Genomic DNA, 16,332 nt, shown 5'->3' with positions numbered 1-16,332 from the left:
CAGAGAGAAGCATTTAAGGAAAAGGAGCAGGAGTCTTGCCCGTGCCATTTATTGAGTGCATCTACCCGCCGTTCACCAGAGTATACACGGTTATGGCCATGGGGTCCTCTTGCTACTGGATTTTCAATTAGGAGAGCTGCCTTTCATCTTCTGGCCAGGAGACTGCAGCTATTCCTCTCTAATGTTGAGCTCACAGAAGTACCCATGCCTTTGGTACCTTCAGCTTGGACACTTGCCTTCTACTTAGGGGTACCCTTGAAATTTACACAGAAGCTGGATGCCTCCATTCTCCCCCTATGGAACATGCTCCCTCCGTGGTCCACTTCTCCCAGGATGCCCCTGCAACCAGGAAATCCCCACAAGGCACCACACTACTCAGTCAAAATGGAGACTGTTACATCATGGGAGAGGCAGTCTACCGGGAATCCCAGCCCATTGGAGACAGTGGGGCCCTGAACTTCAACTCCCATGAGGCAGTTCACCACAATAGGGTTTAATGTGAAACCTATTTGAAGCTAAATATTTTTTTTTTTGTTTTCTCAATGGAAAAATAGAAAAATTTCAGCAGAATCTAAGTCCCACGGAGAGTTTCAATTTTGCAGAAACTCCATTGTCCATTAAAAAAAAAATAAAGTTAACTGTTCATATGGAGAATTCCTGAGCACCGTCTCTATAACTGATGCCAAGTGTTCTCTTTCCATTTCCTGAGTGGTGCCTGCTACCCTTAGCATTTCTGTCCAGGCTTCTCATTCGCTTCTGGGTGCAATTCGCGTTGTTGATGAGTATCATTAGAACGCTCAGTGGTCTAGAGCGCGGCTACATTCCGTCACGTTATACCCCATCACAGCAGCGAAGAACAGTTCGGAGACCTTCTGACAGTTTGAACACTGCATGGCTGGCCTGAGGTGTGAGGCCCAGACATGTACACTCTGGTGCACAAGGCAAAAACCCAGTAGGGGGCCAGGAGCTGCCTGAGGGCGTGGGGGAATGCATGTAAAAAAGCTACCAGCCTTTCAGTAATGTTTCCTACAAATCCTGGATCCTGCACTGGGCTGGACAGAGAGCAGCATATACTACCACTTTGCAGCCTCTGCTTTGTAGCTATACCACAAGAGGAACAAAGGAGAAAGTTGCCACGTGCCTCTGTACCCCGGACTCTACTGTTTTTAAAGAAATGTAGCTTTGCTTGGGAGTAAGTGCGTTTCCTCTCCCAGTTCTGCAAGGGTTCTTCCCTCCTGTTGCCAGATTGGAGGAGTCTGCTCCCCAACCTACGGCTGTTATGGAATAAAGAGCAGCCCGTTTGTCCTCCTCCTGACTGCCACACATCCACTTTGATTTGGGGACGAAGACATTTTCCGACAAGTGGGCCCCCTTCAGCTCCCCGTCTGAGCTCTGGTTTTGGAGTCCTCAGCTAGGGAATCGTGTTATAAGGCTGTGCACTGAGTCCCGGTAAGGCTCTTTCCAGGGTTTCTGTCATTCTGCCATGGAAGAGGCTGCCCCCGGCGACAATGCTCAGCATCTTTCCTTCTGTCACGCCCAGGAGTCTGGGACTCTGCTGTGAAAGAGGGAGCAAGCGGCAGCAGTTCTGGAATAAAGAGCAGCCTCCGTAGCTGCAGGCCCTGAAAGGTTCACGACGCTTCCACAGGCTCCACAGCCAGAGAAGCAAGTCTAGATAACTCCCTGGGCCCGATCCTGTCATCTTTCTCCCGCCATAACTCAAGGGTGAAATCCTGGCCCCATTGAACTCAATTGGAGTCTCTTCTCTGACTTCAGTGGGGCCTGGATCTCCCCCCTCTCCCGCCCCCAAAGGATCAGATCCATTGTAGGACATTCATTGCATCGCCACGACATGAATCATAGGTAATGTAAACTGTTGTGGCAGCGTCGCCTACTGAGCCTGGCCACTGCCTCAGGATCTCCCAACCTTCCAGCCCAGTTCGTTTGCGGTTGTGACATGGCCATCTGGCTATGCCATTATCGAAAAAGTCCACTCCTGCCAGGGTAGCCACGCCCAAAACAAAACATCTTCAGCCCAGTCTCAAGCTGTCTCTCCTTCCTGAGGGTCTGTCTTCTCTCTTCAGCCCCTCCTGGGCTCATTTGAGACCTTCCCTGCTCTCTCTTGAGCAGTGACTCTCAGCACTTCCTACCTGGAGTCTCCCTCCTCTCTCTGGCACTCCTGCAGGATTCTGTCTAATCTTCACCCCTGAAGGGGTCTGATTTACCTCCTGACCTGCCTGTCATGTGTCTTTGCTCATTTTCTCTACCTGGGGAGGTGAGCTAAGTGTGCCACAGGTGGGGCTGACCCCAGTCGTCCTGTGACAATGCCTCAGAAGCCACAGATCTACCTTTCAAGTTAATTCTTACACTCTCTTCTGGTTCCCTCTTCTACAAAGTCCTCAGTTTTGCGGGGGGTGGGAGGAGAGAAGGAGGATAAAAGATCAACGCATGAAACAAAGGGAAACAGAGAAAGACAAGGAAATTGACTTTCACCCTGGACCCAAGGACCAGAAAAGACCAATTGAAACAATGGACTTCTACAGGCATCTCTTCTGCATTATTCTGTATCTTAATTTTCTGGTGATCCCAGTAATAAAATGAACTGTATCTATTTCCTATATCCATGATTTTCCCCCTCATTATTTCAATGCTTTTTTCAATCTGTTTTGGAGTTGGCCCAACAAGGATGAGCAAATCCCTTTCTATGTCTTTTGACTGAGCTCTTAATTGATATTTCTTTCAACTCTTTTCCAAGCAGCTATTTTGGCATCTAGAAAAGATTTGGTGTCATCTGAGTGGTAGAAAATATATTTTAATCTTTCACAGCAGCGTTGTTTCTAAGATGTAGCATTTGGGGTAGCAGATGGGGTGGCAAAGAAGTTGCCTACAGGGGCAGTGCACTGCCTCAACCACTCTCCCGCCCGCTGCAGGAACTTTTCAATTAAAAGAGGAAAGATTTTGCAGTTTGATGCATTCCAGAGCTGCATCTTACCGATGGTTTAGCACCCACATTTCCATGTCAATATTGATGGGTTTGCAGCATTTTAAAAGGGTTCTGTGAGAAAAGCCTTATTCTAGCTAATGACTTCACAGACTGGTGCTGCATGTTCTACTTTCGCTGTCCCCAAAGAGTCTAATCCGAGTGGCTCCTCACAGAAATGAGGGAAATGTGAATCCTCCAGTTCTGATACCGTAGAACCTTGTTTGTGTGTCTTTGGTTCATTCCTATACTTGCCAGATACAGAGATAAAAGTCATTACTGAATAATTATCTGCTCTTACCAGGGGAAGAGCGTAATACAACATCTCCCCCACGACAGTGTTGTTAATATTTTGTGCTGTTTCGATATACAAGTCTTTGGCTGCCCTTAAAGATAAACGAATCTTCTAACGATAAATATTGAGTACTGGCATGAACTAGAATAGTTGAAACATTTTTCAGCATTTTGAATTACATTTATCTTAAATGTTACTCTAATGCTTTTTCATTGCAATTATCCTGTGTATTATTTGAGTTAGGAATGATAGAGCCCACTTCCTTGTCTTTTGCCAACCATTAGGTTTGCATTGTCTATAAGAACAGTAGAGCATTACATCTCCAAATCAAATAACTCTTGTGTTTAACATCTTCTATTTAAAATCAAGTCTCTTTATTTCTAAACAGGGCTGGTTCAGTCCTGGCCAGGTATTTGTGCTAGATGAGTATTGTGCACGTAATGGAGTCAGAGGCTGTCACAGACATCTCTGCTACCTCAAAGATTTACTAGAACGAGCAGAAAACGGAGCTATGATTGACCCCACCTTGCTTCACTACAGCTTTGCCTTTTGTGCATCACATGTTCATGGCAACAGGTAAGGAATCATTTATATCTAGCAACTAAATGCCAGCAAGGGATGACTTTGTAGGTTTCCTTGGATTATGCACAACAATCCCCAACTTGTTTTCATACTGGATGTTTGGCAGCAGCTCTTCTGATGGCATAATTGGTTTGTTTGTTTGTTTCTTTGCTTGTTGAAATGAAAGCAATACAAATGTGCATACAGAATCCAAAATGATAATTTTTAACTTTTTTACTCAGAAAACTCCAAGATACACTTCTTGTTAATGTATATGTGGGTGCATAACTGAAATCTGTATCATCGTCATACGTGCATAAATGGATATAAAGAATGTATTACATTGACTTTAATTAATGTATTAGAGCGTCCAACAAGTTACCACAGGTAGCGTTTTCGCCAGCACTTGAGTTCCATTTTCAAACATGATTTAGGCACTTAGGAGCCTACGTCCAATTGAAAGTTGGCTCCTAACTTGCTTAAGCATTGTTGAAAATTTCCCCCCACATCTTATTGTTGTTGCAGAGCAATTTCAAGTTCGTAGTTTGCTTGTTTTCTTCTCTCAAATGTACTGTGGCAAAAAGTGTAGCAGTGCTATGTTTCCTTTTCTATATTGTTTTATTTACAGCTAGAGTAGCTGTTGCAGCTTCTTGCATTGAGGTTTTTTTCCAAGTTGCATTATATACTCTGAGATGTCGCACTCTATTCTGCATATGCTACTGAATAACAGACAAAATAATTATGTGTTTTTGTAAACTCTCCGTTAAACATCATCCAGAATTATGATACACATTGTCTGGATTTCATATTGTGAGACAGCCATGCGATACACTGTTAATTTTATACATCTTGTCATGGAAACAGAGTTTTTAGTTTCTTGTTTTCTTTTTAGTTCTGACTTTCTTTTGTAAGTTTGTATCTTTAGCTGTTTATTATTTGGTTTGGTTTGTTTTCTTTCATTTATTTTTTCATGCTTTCTTCTGCTTCTTTCACTTTTGTTGCTGGCTTTACCCTGTGCATTTAAACTCATCCCAACCATTCCCCAAAGTCAACAAATGACAGAGTTACTTGGTGGGTCACAAGCAAATGCAGACTGCGAGGGGGGCAAAATGGTTAATCCCTCTGCCACTGAAGTGGAGACAAAAAAGGATTCCAAAAAGGAGTCCAAAAAAAGGAAAGATTCCAAATCGCAGCCGAATCCAGAGCCTAAAAGGTAAGAGAGAGAGACCACGGCACAGAATTGTATTCTGTAATCTATAGGAACTTTTCAATCACTGAGCACACTGGGCACTTTGCATTTCCAATATTTACCTGGTTCCGAAGCTTTGAAAAGGCAGATTTAATAATATGATAGTAAAAGAACATCCAGCAATTTGGGGAACCAGTGAGTTTGTGATTTTTCAAATGTGTATTAGAAATAGAGTATTCAAAACAGAAATGAAACAGAGAGGCTACCAGTGAAAAAAGAGTGCCTGTCACTACAAGGTTATTAATGGCAGTTTTCTGCGCCTTAATAGTAATTCCACTATCCACAGGACGCATTACTGCAGAGACCTAACTCTGTTTTGAGGATATATAGGGCCTGATCGAAAATGTACTGAAGTAAATCAGAGCTTTGCATTTTACTTTCATGGACTTTGGATCATACTTTACAGCAGCCAAGGGTTCATACGTCTGACTTAGAAACCAAAGACTGAGTGCCTTACCTAGGGACATGTTACATTCTCCTGGACTTGCCATTTTTGAGTCAAGATTGGATGTCTTTCTGAACCCTGTGCTCTAGTTCAAATGGAAGTTATGGGCTTGATGCAGAAATTAGTGGAATTATTGGGTGAGGTTCTCTGGCCTGCATTACGCAGAAAGTCAGGCTGGATTGTCACAGTGGTCCCTCCTGGCCCTAAAAAATCTGTAAATCTGTACCTTTAATTTATTATTATGGCTCAGACAGAAATCAGAGTATCTAAGTTCCTTAGATTCCTTGTTGTGATTCCTTTTTGAAAGAATATTCAGGCTATGTGCGTGATTTGTTTTAGAGCCAGGCTAGACTGACACACAGCTGGGGAAAACTGATACTTATTTATGTGCTACCTAATCACCAGTTACCAGTGTATTTGTGTGTATAAAGCCCGTCTATCTTTGACAGTCTCCTTTTCCCACCTTTCGTTTGTTGCTTGCTTTCTTAGGTCTTAAGCCTGCAGTCTGCTCTACCTAGACAGACCCTTAGCTTATTGCAGAGTCAAAGCCCTACCTTGTAAGCTCTTTGGGGTAGGCATCACATCTTGCTCTGTGATTGTACAGCACTTAGAACAATGTTGTAATATAAATACTAAATAATAATAAATTACATCGTTATTTGTGCGCCCAACTCTTTGGGGAAAAGTATCATTTGAACATACACATTAAGATATATACAGTCAATATCTTTGCTATTTAACAAAAACGTATTACTTTTGTCATAAACATGGATATATTAATTGAACTTTCTTTAGAAACTGGATGTTATTCACTTTTAGAGGGCAAAAAAACAACTGGTGGTTTAGCTTTCTCGGGAATGAGGTTGGCTGTCAGTCAGACTATGCCACTCCAGTAATGAAGGTCGAATAGAGAGAGAATTCTATGTGGCTATCAATCTCCTATATTAGCAATAGACAGTGATGGAGCTGAGGTGGGTTGTCTGTTTGTATTGTGTTTGTGTAAGGTCAGACAGTGAGACAACAGTAGCTTGCAGTCAGTGAGAAAGTGCAGAGAGAATGTGATTCAGATGTTCAGGACAGCCTGAAGGTCAGGACTGACAGAATGACAGGCCATCATAGAGAAGAAACTAACTAGCTGCTGTCCAGGGTCCTGCTTCATGAATACCGCCTTGTTATCTGATCAGTGTCAGTGCAGGACAGGAACAAAACGGCTGCTGTTAAAAATACACCTCTAGCTTTGCTGTGACCCTATTGCCATATCATGTGAAATGGTCAAAAACCAATATGGGTGATATTTCGAAACACTACTGCAGTCCGTTTTTCCTTGACCTCGACTTTTTTTTAAGCTGATGAGTTGTTAGACCTTTGAAATCTCGAAATACCTACTCCAAAAGGACACTATAAATTATTGCCATCTGCATAGTTGAATCCATTAACTTTTCTGTTAATTTTACCCATACTTTAAAAATAAACATAAAAAAGCGACAGTTCATTGTAATTTTTTATCCCAAGTTTTGCCTTCTGCAAACATCTGTATGCATGATATATGGGAGTGTCATAGATATAGATACCAATCATGATTGTGCAAAACCTACTAACCCTAGTTACCATAACTAATTACAGTTCACTGCAATTAAGGAAATTATTAGTGATACTTCTTCACTATACTTAAGGGCGCAACATCAGTGGATGCCCTTAAAAAGTTCCACCAAGTTGAAAGATTTTACCAGTTCTAATGGAAATCTGGTAGAAATCATTCAAATTGGTAGAATTTTGTAAAGGCACACCCATTTGGATCTATTTGCTTTAGGTACTTATGTGGGCCCCATTACTGTAATATTGACCATCTCACAGTCCGTTAATGTAATTATCCTCACAACACTCCACGAGACAAGGAAGTGCCATTAACCCTGTTCTGCAGATGGATAAGAAAGGCACAGAGAGATTTGTGATTTGCACAAAGTTACACAGGAATTGTCTGGTGAATCAGGGACGTGAACCCATATCTCAGGCTAGTGCCCTAACCACTGGACCATTCTACCTCTCCCTTTTTAAGATTTCCCTACTTAGGGTTTTATTCCTTGACTACAAACACAGCTGTTGCCAATTGACCCATGTAAAAACAATTTTAAAATTCAAATTGGTTAGAGTGGGCAAAAACATTGCTGCTTTTGTGGTTTTATATACCGTATATACTCGATCATAAGCTGGTTCGTTTATAAGCCGACCCGCTTCTCTGGTACTTCCCTTTTTTACTAAAAAAAATTCAGCTTATGAACGAGTATATACGGTACTTTTTTTGTCCTTATGTATTGAAAATGTAACTACAGATTTGTGTATGTAAAAGTTAAGGACTGGATTAGTGGATGTTGAGCCCATCACCACTTGGACTTCATATTGAATCTGGTCCCAGTTGGTGGTGAGGGAACGTTGTGATTCTCTGACAGCTGGTCAGTGCTCTGTGTGAAATGAGCTGGTGTTCGGCCCAGTTTCTCAGTCCCATCATCAAACATCCACACGATCAATTATCTCACTATAATTTGCCCCATTTTTGCACACAGGTGGATTGGTGCACTGCCCTTCCAGCAGTCACTGTGTTTCAGAAACACTAAATTCACTTTCAAAATGAAATCAAAATTGGCATCCCCTGCAGCTGTTGCCTTTGCAGATTTTCAACCGTTGTCAGACTCCAGAACTATTACCGTTTTGAAGTCGTTTGTGGAACGTCTGGAATTCAATATCTGCATTACATTGTAGAGCATTCTCAATTATGTCTCCTTAATATTTGGTTTATATCATACAACAAGAATTTCATAGAGCTGGTTGAAAAATGGGAAACAGTTTTTACAAATTTTTCATGAAAAAACATCATAGAAATTTCAAAAACTTTCAACCAGCTCCAGACATTCGTTACATCTCTGTATGCTCTCTTTGGAGATTATATTTATTCTTTGATTAATAGATCCGTAGTGGACATGTTGCATCAGAGAGCCATAGGTTAACAAAACCGTACTACAGGTAATGTCAGACTCTTTATTATTTCCTGGATGCATATATTAGCCAGAGCCATAATAGGTATGTATTGATAAAGTACATGTTATTGATGTCTTCAAAACGCAGTCTGTCGTACAGGCTGAGATGATGCATTGTGCCAGTGATCCACAGATTAAATAGTGTCGTGTTACATGCTGACATGATACATTACCATGGGTATAGGAGAGGAAAATGTGCCAGGGAAGCATCCACGCAGTCCAAGCATGGTTCTTTGGGGATGCATGTTGCACTTGAGAAGGAATGAGCCTTGATTCAGCTCTGCATATCCACAAAGCACCAAAGCCTGGACTGAAATTAGGAGAAAAGAGAAGTGAAATAAGAGCCAAAGCTATAGCAATGAATCGGGCCGTCTTTTTATTATTGTCCCATGTGGCTGATTAAGGTTGGGCCACATATCTATGTTAAAAGTCCCCTTAAGAAAAAATACAGAAAAAAAGGACTATACAGTCTTGAGGATATAATATAAATTCACAGGAGCAAGAAGGATTGGATTGGATGAAGTTGAAACTTAATGGCCAGCCCTTTAAAGGGAGTCCCAGTGCAGTTGGTGGGACACTCTGCAGATGTATGGATTTGTCTGTAGGGCTACCGTTGTACCATTAGTGCCCTGGACTATAAATCCCATAATAGTCTGTGATGCTAGATATAAGCTATGTGTTGCACCTGGCTGCAAAGGACTGAGTTGAAGATAGCATCTGCCTTATCTTAGATTTCCCTTTTGTTAGTTAAAATCAGATTATTTGCATTAATTTTTGACATAATTTATTTTATCATCTCTGATGTGTGTGAAACACATGCAGAGATTTGGTTACTGCATCTAAGGAGTATTTTCCCCAATGATAAAGCTTAAAGTAGTTAAGCATAAAAGGTGGAAGAGATTTTTTTTTTATTTATAAGCCTCTTCGTTTTTCAGACAGGCTAATGTCAAAGAGATTAACCCAAAGGAGCTATACTGTAGATTTATAATTGCATACAAATGCATGTTATTGCTTCATATATTAGTCTTTGTTAAAAATGATTTTGATATATTTGTTTTAGCAGCATAACTAGCCCTGAGGGCCTCCGGGTATAATTAGAAAAGGGCATGGTGGGGGAGGTGTGGCTTACCGAATGAAGCATTGGCCTTAGGATCACAGGTCCTAATTATAATTTATAATTAACCCTGTGATTTGCACAACAGTCTAAACTAAAGAAAGAAAATCTTTTTACAGTTTGACATGAAAATGTGTGTGTTTGTTTTTTAATTTCACAACCTGCTTTTTTTGGTTGTTTTCATACTTTAAAAATAAAAAGTTGAAGAAAAATAGGAAACTATACATAGATTGAAGAATAGCATGTAAAACTTTTCCCGTGAAATATTTATATTAAGCACTGACAAATCTGCAGGTGATAACATAAAGCTATAATCAAAAGAGTTATCTTTGAAAATGTGCTGTTGGGGATTACTAAATATAAATTTATACAAAATGTGTTTTTTTATTTCTGCCCTCCCCCCACTATTTAAACCAGACTCCTCTAATTTTCCTGGCAGGATCAATATAGGATCAGATGAAAATCTGTTACCATTCAAATCGGAGACATTTATGTTGTATGTTGATCTAAATCCATAGAAAGAAAGAGACATAGACACTGTGTGCGTGTGTGTGTGTGTGTGTGTGTGTGTGTACACAATTATATTTAAATACAATATAGGTGCAACACTTCTTTCACTGTTTCTCTCCTACCACTCCTACTACTGTCTACCCCAGCGCAATATAAACCATACATAGTCACTGTGAATATGTGTGTTAGTTTTCTACAGTTGTGTTTTAGCTAAAATGTATTGTGCAAATTTTGTTTGCTGCAGAAAGCTGTGATTCCATATATAAATTAAACATCCAGTATAAAGTTGATGGGAAACCTTTGTTAAATAAAAAGAGTTAATACCAGCATGAATAAGAAAATTAATTTATGAGATTTCACCTTCTTTTGAGAATGTCTTTAAGGACTATCAATTGTGCATGTTATGACAAGGGAATTATCTAGAACACAGAAGTGAATGTGACATTATAGAAAGGATAGCTTATATAACCCTTAGTTTGCTTAGCAAATGGAAAAATAAATATGCTTCAAAATTATTCAGTTTTCAAATATATTTGACAAATGTTTTGATTTTAATTAGGTTTCAGAAATTATCACGTTAATAAATTAGGTGCAGGGCTTTTGACGGTGTTTTATATAGTTCTACCAGTATCCTTGCATTTGTCACTAATTAATGAGTTCCTAATGCTTCAGCTTCTGGGGAGATGAGCAACAAAAATTAACATAACTAGTAAATCTGAAGATGTGCAGCTGGGTTATAGTATTTGAAATTTGACAAAACCATTGGAAGTATTATTATTTGTGACATGGCTCAAGATGGGAGATTGTGAGGAGAGTAAAGATGACAGAACTGGTGCTAACCACTGTGACAACAACTTGAAAAGCAGCCGACATGACATCTTTCCTATCATGCTGCCGAAAATGTCAACTTTGTGAAGGACAGTGAGAAAATGGTTTGCCGAAAATTTGAAAGGTAGATTCAAGAGATGCTCATCATGTCAGATGTAATATAGTCCACAGCTGTTTGAGAAAGGAAGTCCTTGCAGTTGTGATGGCTCTTAGTTGGCAGGCCCTTCCAGACATCCGTGCTGCTCCAAAAATGGCTACAGTTGACCTGTAGATTGTCTCAAGTTTGTAGTAGAATGATATGCAAGGGTGAGTTGTTGTTTATCTAGCATGCAGTTTAGTAGAACAACGTAGGGTGCATAAGGTAACTTTTTAATTGTATTAAAATGGCTGAATTTGGCATTGTGTCTTCTGATAAAGATCAAGAAAAATGCAAGGCCTAACTATTTATTATGACCGAAGTGTGGTGAATATTTGAAAATATATATATATATAGTCTGCGTGTAGCTAGATAGTTACATTTTTGTCTCAATGCAAACCGTTTGGGCATTATATCTTAACTTAGATGAGTTGTGGACATATATTAACTCTAGTCCAACAAGGTTTGGACCCGGCCACGTGCCCACATAGAGTTCCTAACAGTATCAGTGCTTTAGACTGAAAACTGCCAGAGCACTGAACATTTAGACTGCCGCTCCAAATTGTAATGACGCAGTTGTGCCAAAGCATTGCAAGTGTCTGAAATTGGTGTTGCCTGGCAAGTGCTAAAATAGCTAGATCAAACAGAATTAAAGCCTGATTCAGAGCCCGTTGAACTCAGTGGAAATATTTCAGTGGCTTCAAGTGGGCTTTGGATCAACCCTACGTACAACTCTGGACGCTATCCCACTGAAGACAGTGGAAAATGTGCTGGGACTTTGAATAGAGTGTCCCTTGCTGGGTTAAACAGCTTACAGTGATATTTTACATTAATAATTTGACTTAAAAGAGGGGCTGAAAATTTATAAAACTAGTATTATTTAACAGAGAAACATCTTGACACATGTTCTATCCCCTAGAAAATAAGTCTGCATTTAAACTCCTGAGTCTTCTGTGGCCTTTTCAGTAAATCTTTTACTTTGAGGGCTATTGACCCAACAAATGGCAACATCATTTTCAGAACTTTTCCAGTTCATCAGCGTATTGTTCTTAGTTTGGGCTCTTTACAGTCAATGTTTTGTGGCTACATCGGTTGTCAGTTGCTGATACAATTGACCTCCATGAAACTCTATGACATATATGGGTTTTGTGCATCTGTGCAGATGTGCGCCCAAAACTCAAATGAGGACTTCAATGACACAGAGTATTTATCATGGAGTATCTTGAAAAATCTGCCACTCTACTGGCAAGCAAACTAGATTCCCCAATGTACACAGCAGTGCTGGCGTGCGTAACTGATGGCATGAACTAGATCTGAATTTGAATACTAATTATTTCTGGAATTTTGGATTAAAATATACTAAAAATGTTCAGCAGCTGTGTTTTAAAATCAATGTCTAACTGGATTTACCTGGCTTACCTGCGTCTTCAAAACAACTAGACCTAATTATGTACCGGTACTAATGAGACCAAATCCATTCTTCCATAATTGTTTAATAAATGTGTTTTCCAGCTAAAATTTTATATTCCATAGTTCAGCCTAAATAAAATTTTTACAGCTGAGCTTGGCAAATAAATGATAGGAAACACTGGAACTTATGGAAACACTGATTAAATTTAAAAATATTCACTGTCATCTGGGCCTTTTAATATGTCCAGGATATAAGTGTTATTTAATGTAGCTTTAGGACTTACATATAGTGAAAGGAAAATCAATTAAGATTGTGTTAGCATCTCTGTTTGGATTTGTTAAGAGAACTTTTTACCTGTATTCTAACAGCAGAGCTAATATTTATGATATTAAGAGGTTTCTGTATCTGAGGTCAGTGAAACATGAGTGTACAGATTGTAATTTTTCTTTTAGTTTAGGGCCTTTTGATTCTTTAAAAGGAAAATAAAGCTAACCAATTAACCCCTGACAGGAGGTTCGTTAGAAGCTGCGTAATCCCTTGCCAAGCCTTTTGTATAACCAAACTAGTCTAGTACTAAGGATTTACACAGCTTAAGCTGAACGCTGGAGGAGGCCTTTAAGGAAGAACATTTGTTCAATTTTAAGACATCTTACGTTACCTAAAGAGAGACTGTGCTGATATAGGCTACACGGTAATACACAAATCTGTATACTTTGCCTGTCAATAATAGAAACTAGTGATGTTTATTGTCTGGGTTGCTGATTCCTTTGGTGAATGGATTAGACTAGCCCAATTCAGCGATTATGCTGTGGCGTGTATTTCTCTGGGGAGGGGGAGAAGGGGGCATGTGTGCAGAGGATGCTGATTTCTGCTCACACATTGGTGCAAATCAGGAGTCAGTTTAAATCAGCAGAGTTCAAAGATGTAAAAACAGAACGTAAGCACAATCAGGCACAGGGACTCTCCATATTATCTATCAACATTACAGGTGAAGAATGGAAGAGATGATTGCATGCGCACTGTGCTCGGTGAAAGATGGGAAATACCCCAAGGTAGCTACTTGTGGCTGCCTTATTCATAATGCAGTCCTGTGCATTAACAAAATAATAAAAGTGTAACAAATATTCATTGAAGAGCTGCTTTGATGGAATGTGTTAGCTTTTATGAAATTCTTAAATTCCTGAAAAGGGACATTATTTTTGGAAATGCAAAATGTACATTGATCTTGGAGCATATATTTCAGTGTGTGCTCCTTCCTTTTACATGATAAAATGTTGTAAAGTGATTCAGTGGACATGAACGAGTGCTGTATTTTTATATTCCATTTGTACGTGAGTTTATCGTCACTATTCTTTTATGCTGTGAACCATATTTTAAATTTGATAAATGTGAATATGATTATTTCTGTAGAAATGAATAACATATTGAGCCAAACAGGACTTACAGGCAGTCCTTACTTAATGAACATTCCCATTGTAGTATTTATATATGTATCTGTGAATATATATATATACACATATATGTGTGTATTTTTAGAGAGAACTACATTTTTCCAGGTTTTTCTGCAGTAAACAAAAATATAGTGATTTCACTATTTAAAAACATGCATACCGTAATTTTAAAATGAGTATTTATTTTATTCTGAGATATGCTTTCTAAACAATCACGCTGCTTTATCCATTAGTGTTTCTTTGCATGGCACATGCACTATATCCTGGATCTAATAGTCGATGACATCCATTTCCAAAAACTGCAATATCTTGTTTGCCGTACAGATGACTTACCAGGGTCATGAGGTGAAGCTTGAGTCATTCATGGCATTTTTCCTTCAGGCCTGATGGAATAGGAACTGTAACTGTAGAAGAGAAAGAACGTTTTGAAGAAATCAAGGAGCGGCTTCGCTTGCTTCTGGAGAATCAGATCACCCATTTTAGGTAAAGGCAGAGACTCCTGGTTTAAAGCGAGAGAGGATGCATTTCCTCAAGACTCCATCCCATAAAAGATGAGTCTTTTAGATTTCAAAGGCTGCAGCTTATTATAATTCTGCATAAGTAATATGCACAATGTAAAATAACTTGGTACATTAGGGTGCCAAAACTTGCAGCTGCAGAAGACATGAATATGTTCATAGCTGATAAACAGAAGGCTTAACCTTTTAAAGGTATTTCAACTCAATTTGCCCACATAGGCACAGCAAGAAGGAGAGGACTCATATTTGACAATTAAATAGTTCTAAGCAAATAATTAAAGACCCTGTGATCTTTATTTCTTCCTCTTTCCCATCCCCTTCTCCTTAACACATTCTGCTATCTACTCCCATCTCTTCCTAGTACAAAGAAAGGCAGGGTTTTTTTCATGGATGGTTTAATTTTGGGAATAATGGATATCACCAATCTGAAAGCAGGGAGGTGAGTTGCCTCCTATCAAACTAGCCTTTTCATACAGTGGTCAACCCCAATTCTCAAGGTGAGAGATGATGTAACTCTCGATGCAAACTCAATGCCATGACCACTCTTAGCTTGCAACTCTCAAAAATAAAATAGTCAGCATAACCAATTAGTTATGACCTATGTGATTATGATGAGATCACTAATTTCTGGTCCTGTCCTTGTCAGTGCCCTTTTTCCTTTTATTGCAAGGAGATGATATGTAACCCCTTCCTAGTAGATGTAGCCACTCTCCCTCCCAGTTGGCAGCCAGATTTCATAAAGTGGCAGATCTACCAGCCCTTAGTAGTCATCCAGCATTTAGTTTTCCCTGTGCTTGAAGCATAAGGGTATATCCTCTGGGCTGTGGAGCACATCATGGAAAATATTTCTGAGATTTCCTAACAATCCCACTGAGGCACCTGATCAAAATTACTCTTTCAGGCCTTGATCCCGTCTCTTGGGCCCACATGGTGCCACTTGACGGGTAGAGGCCTAATTCAGGGAAGCGAGAACAAAGCCCTCGCCCAGCCACCCAGTCTTTCTTATCAGATCACTTTTAAGCTTATTGGTATATTTGCCCATGTGCATTTGAGTTAATCTTTAAAATTGGGTGTTTTTCTAGGTATTGCTTTCCATTTGGCCGACCCGAAGGTGCGTTGAAAGCTACTCTATCCCTACTGGAAAGGGTAAGCATCACAATAACAAAGGCAGGTTAAAATTCCTATGTTCCTATTCAATCATACAGTAGAGTTTATGTGGCAATTAGATTTATGCATAGATATACACACAAATTGAATTAGATAACGTTACAGTATCTGCTCGTTCATGGGCATGAGTACATTTTTGGTGTTGTAATTACACCCTGTAATGCAATGTACAGAGAATTCTAAATATTATGAATTGTGGGCCTAATTCTCTAGTCAGTTAGACCAGTTTTGTATCCCAAGATGATGCAAACTAAGGAACGAGGATTCAATGGAATTATACTGGCATAAAACTGGTATAATGGGGTGATCAATCAGACCCTTTAAATGTAATGTTGAAAACTTGTCTGAATGAGTAACAGTTCTAAAAAGCTTCATGTCACTGAATAAAGTAGTTGCTTGCAGAAAAAGTACATGAATTAACTCTGCAGTGACACCTTTGGTCGGGTCACCGGTGGGGTCTGAACCTACGACTTCTGGATCTACAAGCGTGAGTTTCTGCTGCTTGATCAAAGGGATCAAGTGCACTAAGAGTTTTAAACTTTATTATGTAGGCTGGCCACTAGAGGTGAGCCACATAGAGAAAGATAGCCACACTGGGTTAGTGTTGGGTACACATGCGTTTGTCAAACAAACAAAAA

General features: G+C 39.6%; 1 protein-coding gene across 12 annotated transcripts in view; it reads left to right on the top strand.

Moving 5' to 3' along the window:
- Nucleotides 1–16,332, top strand: part of CADPS (calcium dependent secretion activator) — a 358,046-nt gene that overhangs the window by 244,525 nt on the left and 97,189 nt on the right. For 6 of the 12 annotated variants that reach the window (XM_026650414.2, XM_026650411.2, XM_026650407.2 and 3 more), the window contains exons 13-16: nt 3,661–3,848; nt 4,882–5,046; nt 14,391–14,492; nt 15,610–15,673. In XM_026650414.2, coding sequence (XP_026506199.1) covers nt 3,661–3,848; nt 4,882–5,046; nt 14,391–14,492; nt 15,610–15,673 — 519 coding nt within the window. The remainder of the gene's footprint in view (nt 1–3,660; nt 3,849–4,881; nt 5,047–14,390; nt 14,493–15,609; nt 15,674–16,332) is intronic. The other 6 variants (XM_026650418.2, XM_026650417.2, XM_026650416.2 and 3 more) reach the window with 1 other exon arrangement.

The sequence above is a fragment of the Terrapene carolina genome, unplaced genomic scaffold, assembly GCF_002925995.2.
Source record: "Terrapene carolina triunguis isolate 2854851 unplaced genomic scaffold, T_m_triunguis-2.0 Scaffold89, whole genome shotgun sequence".
Taxonomy (NCBI): domain Eukaryota; kingdom Metazoa; phylum Chordata; order Testudines; family Emydidae; genus Terrapene; species Terrapene triunguis.
Note: the sequence above shows the minus strand (reverse complement) of the source record. Positions and strands in the feature narration are given on the sequence as shown.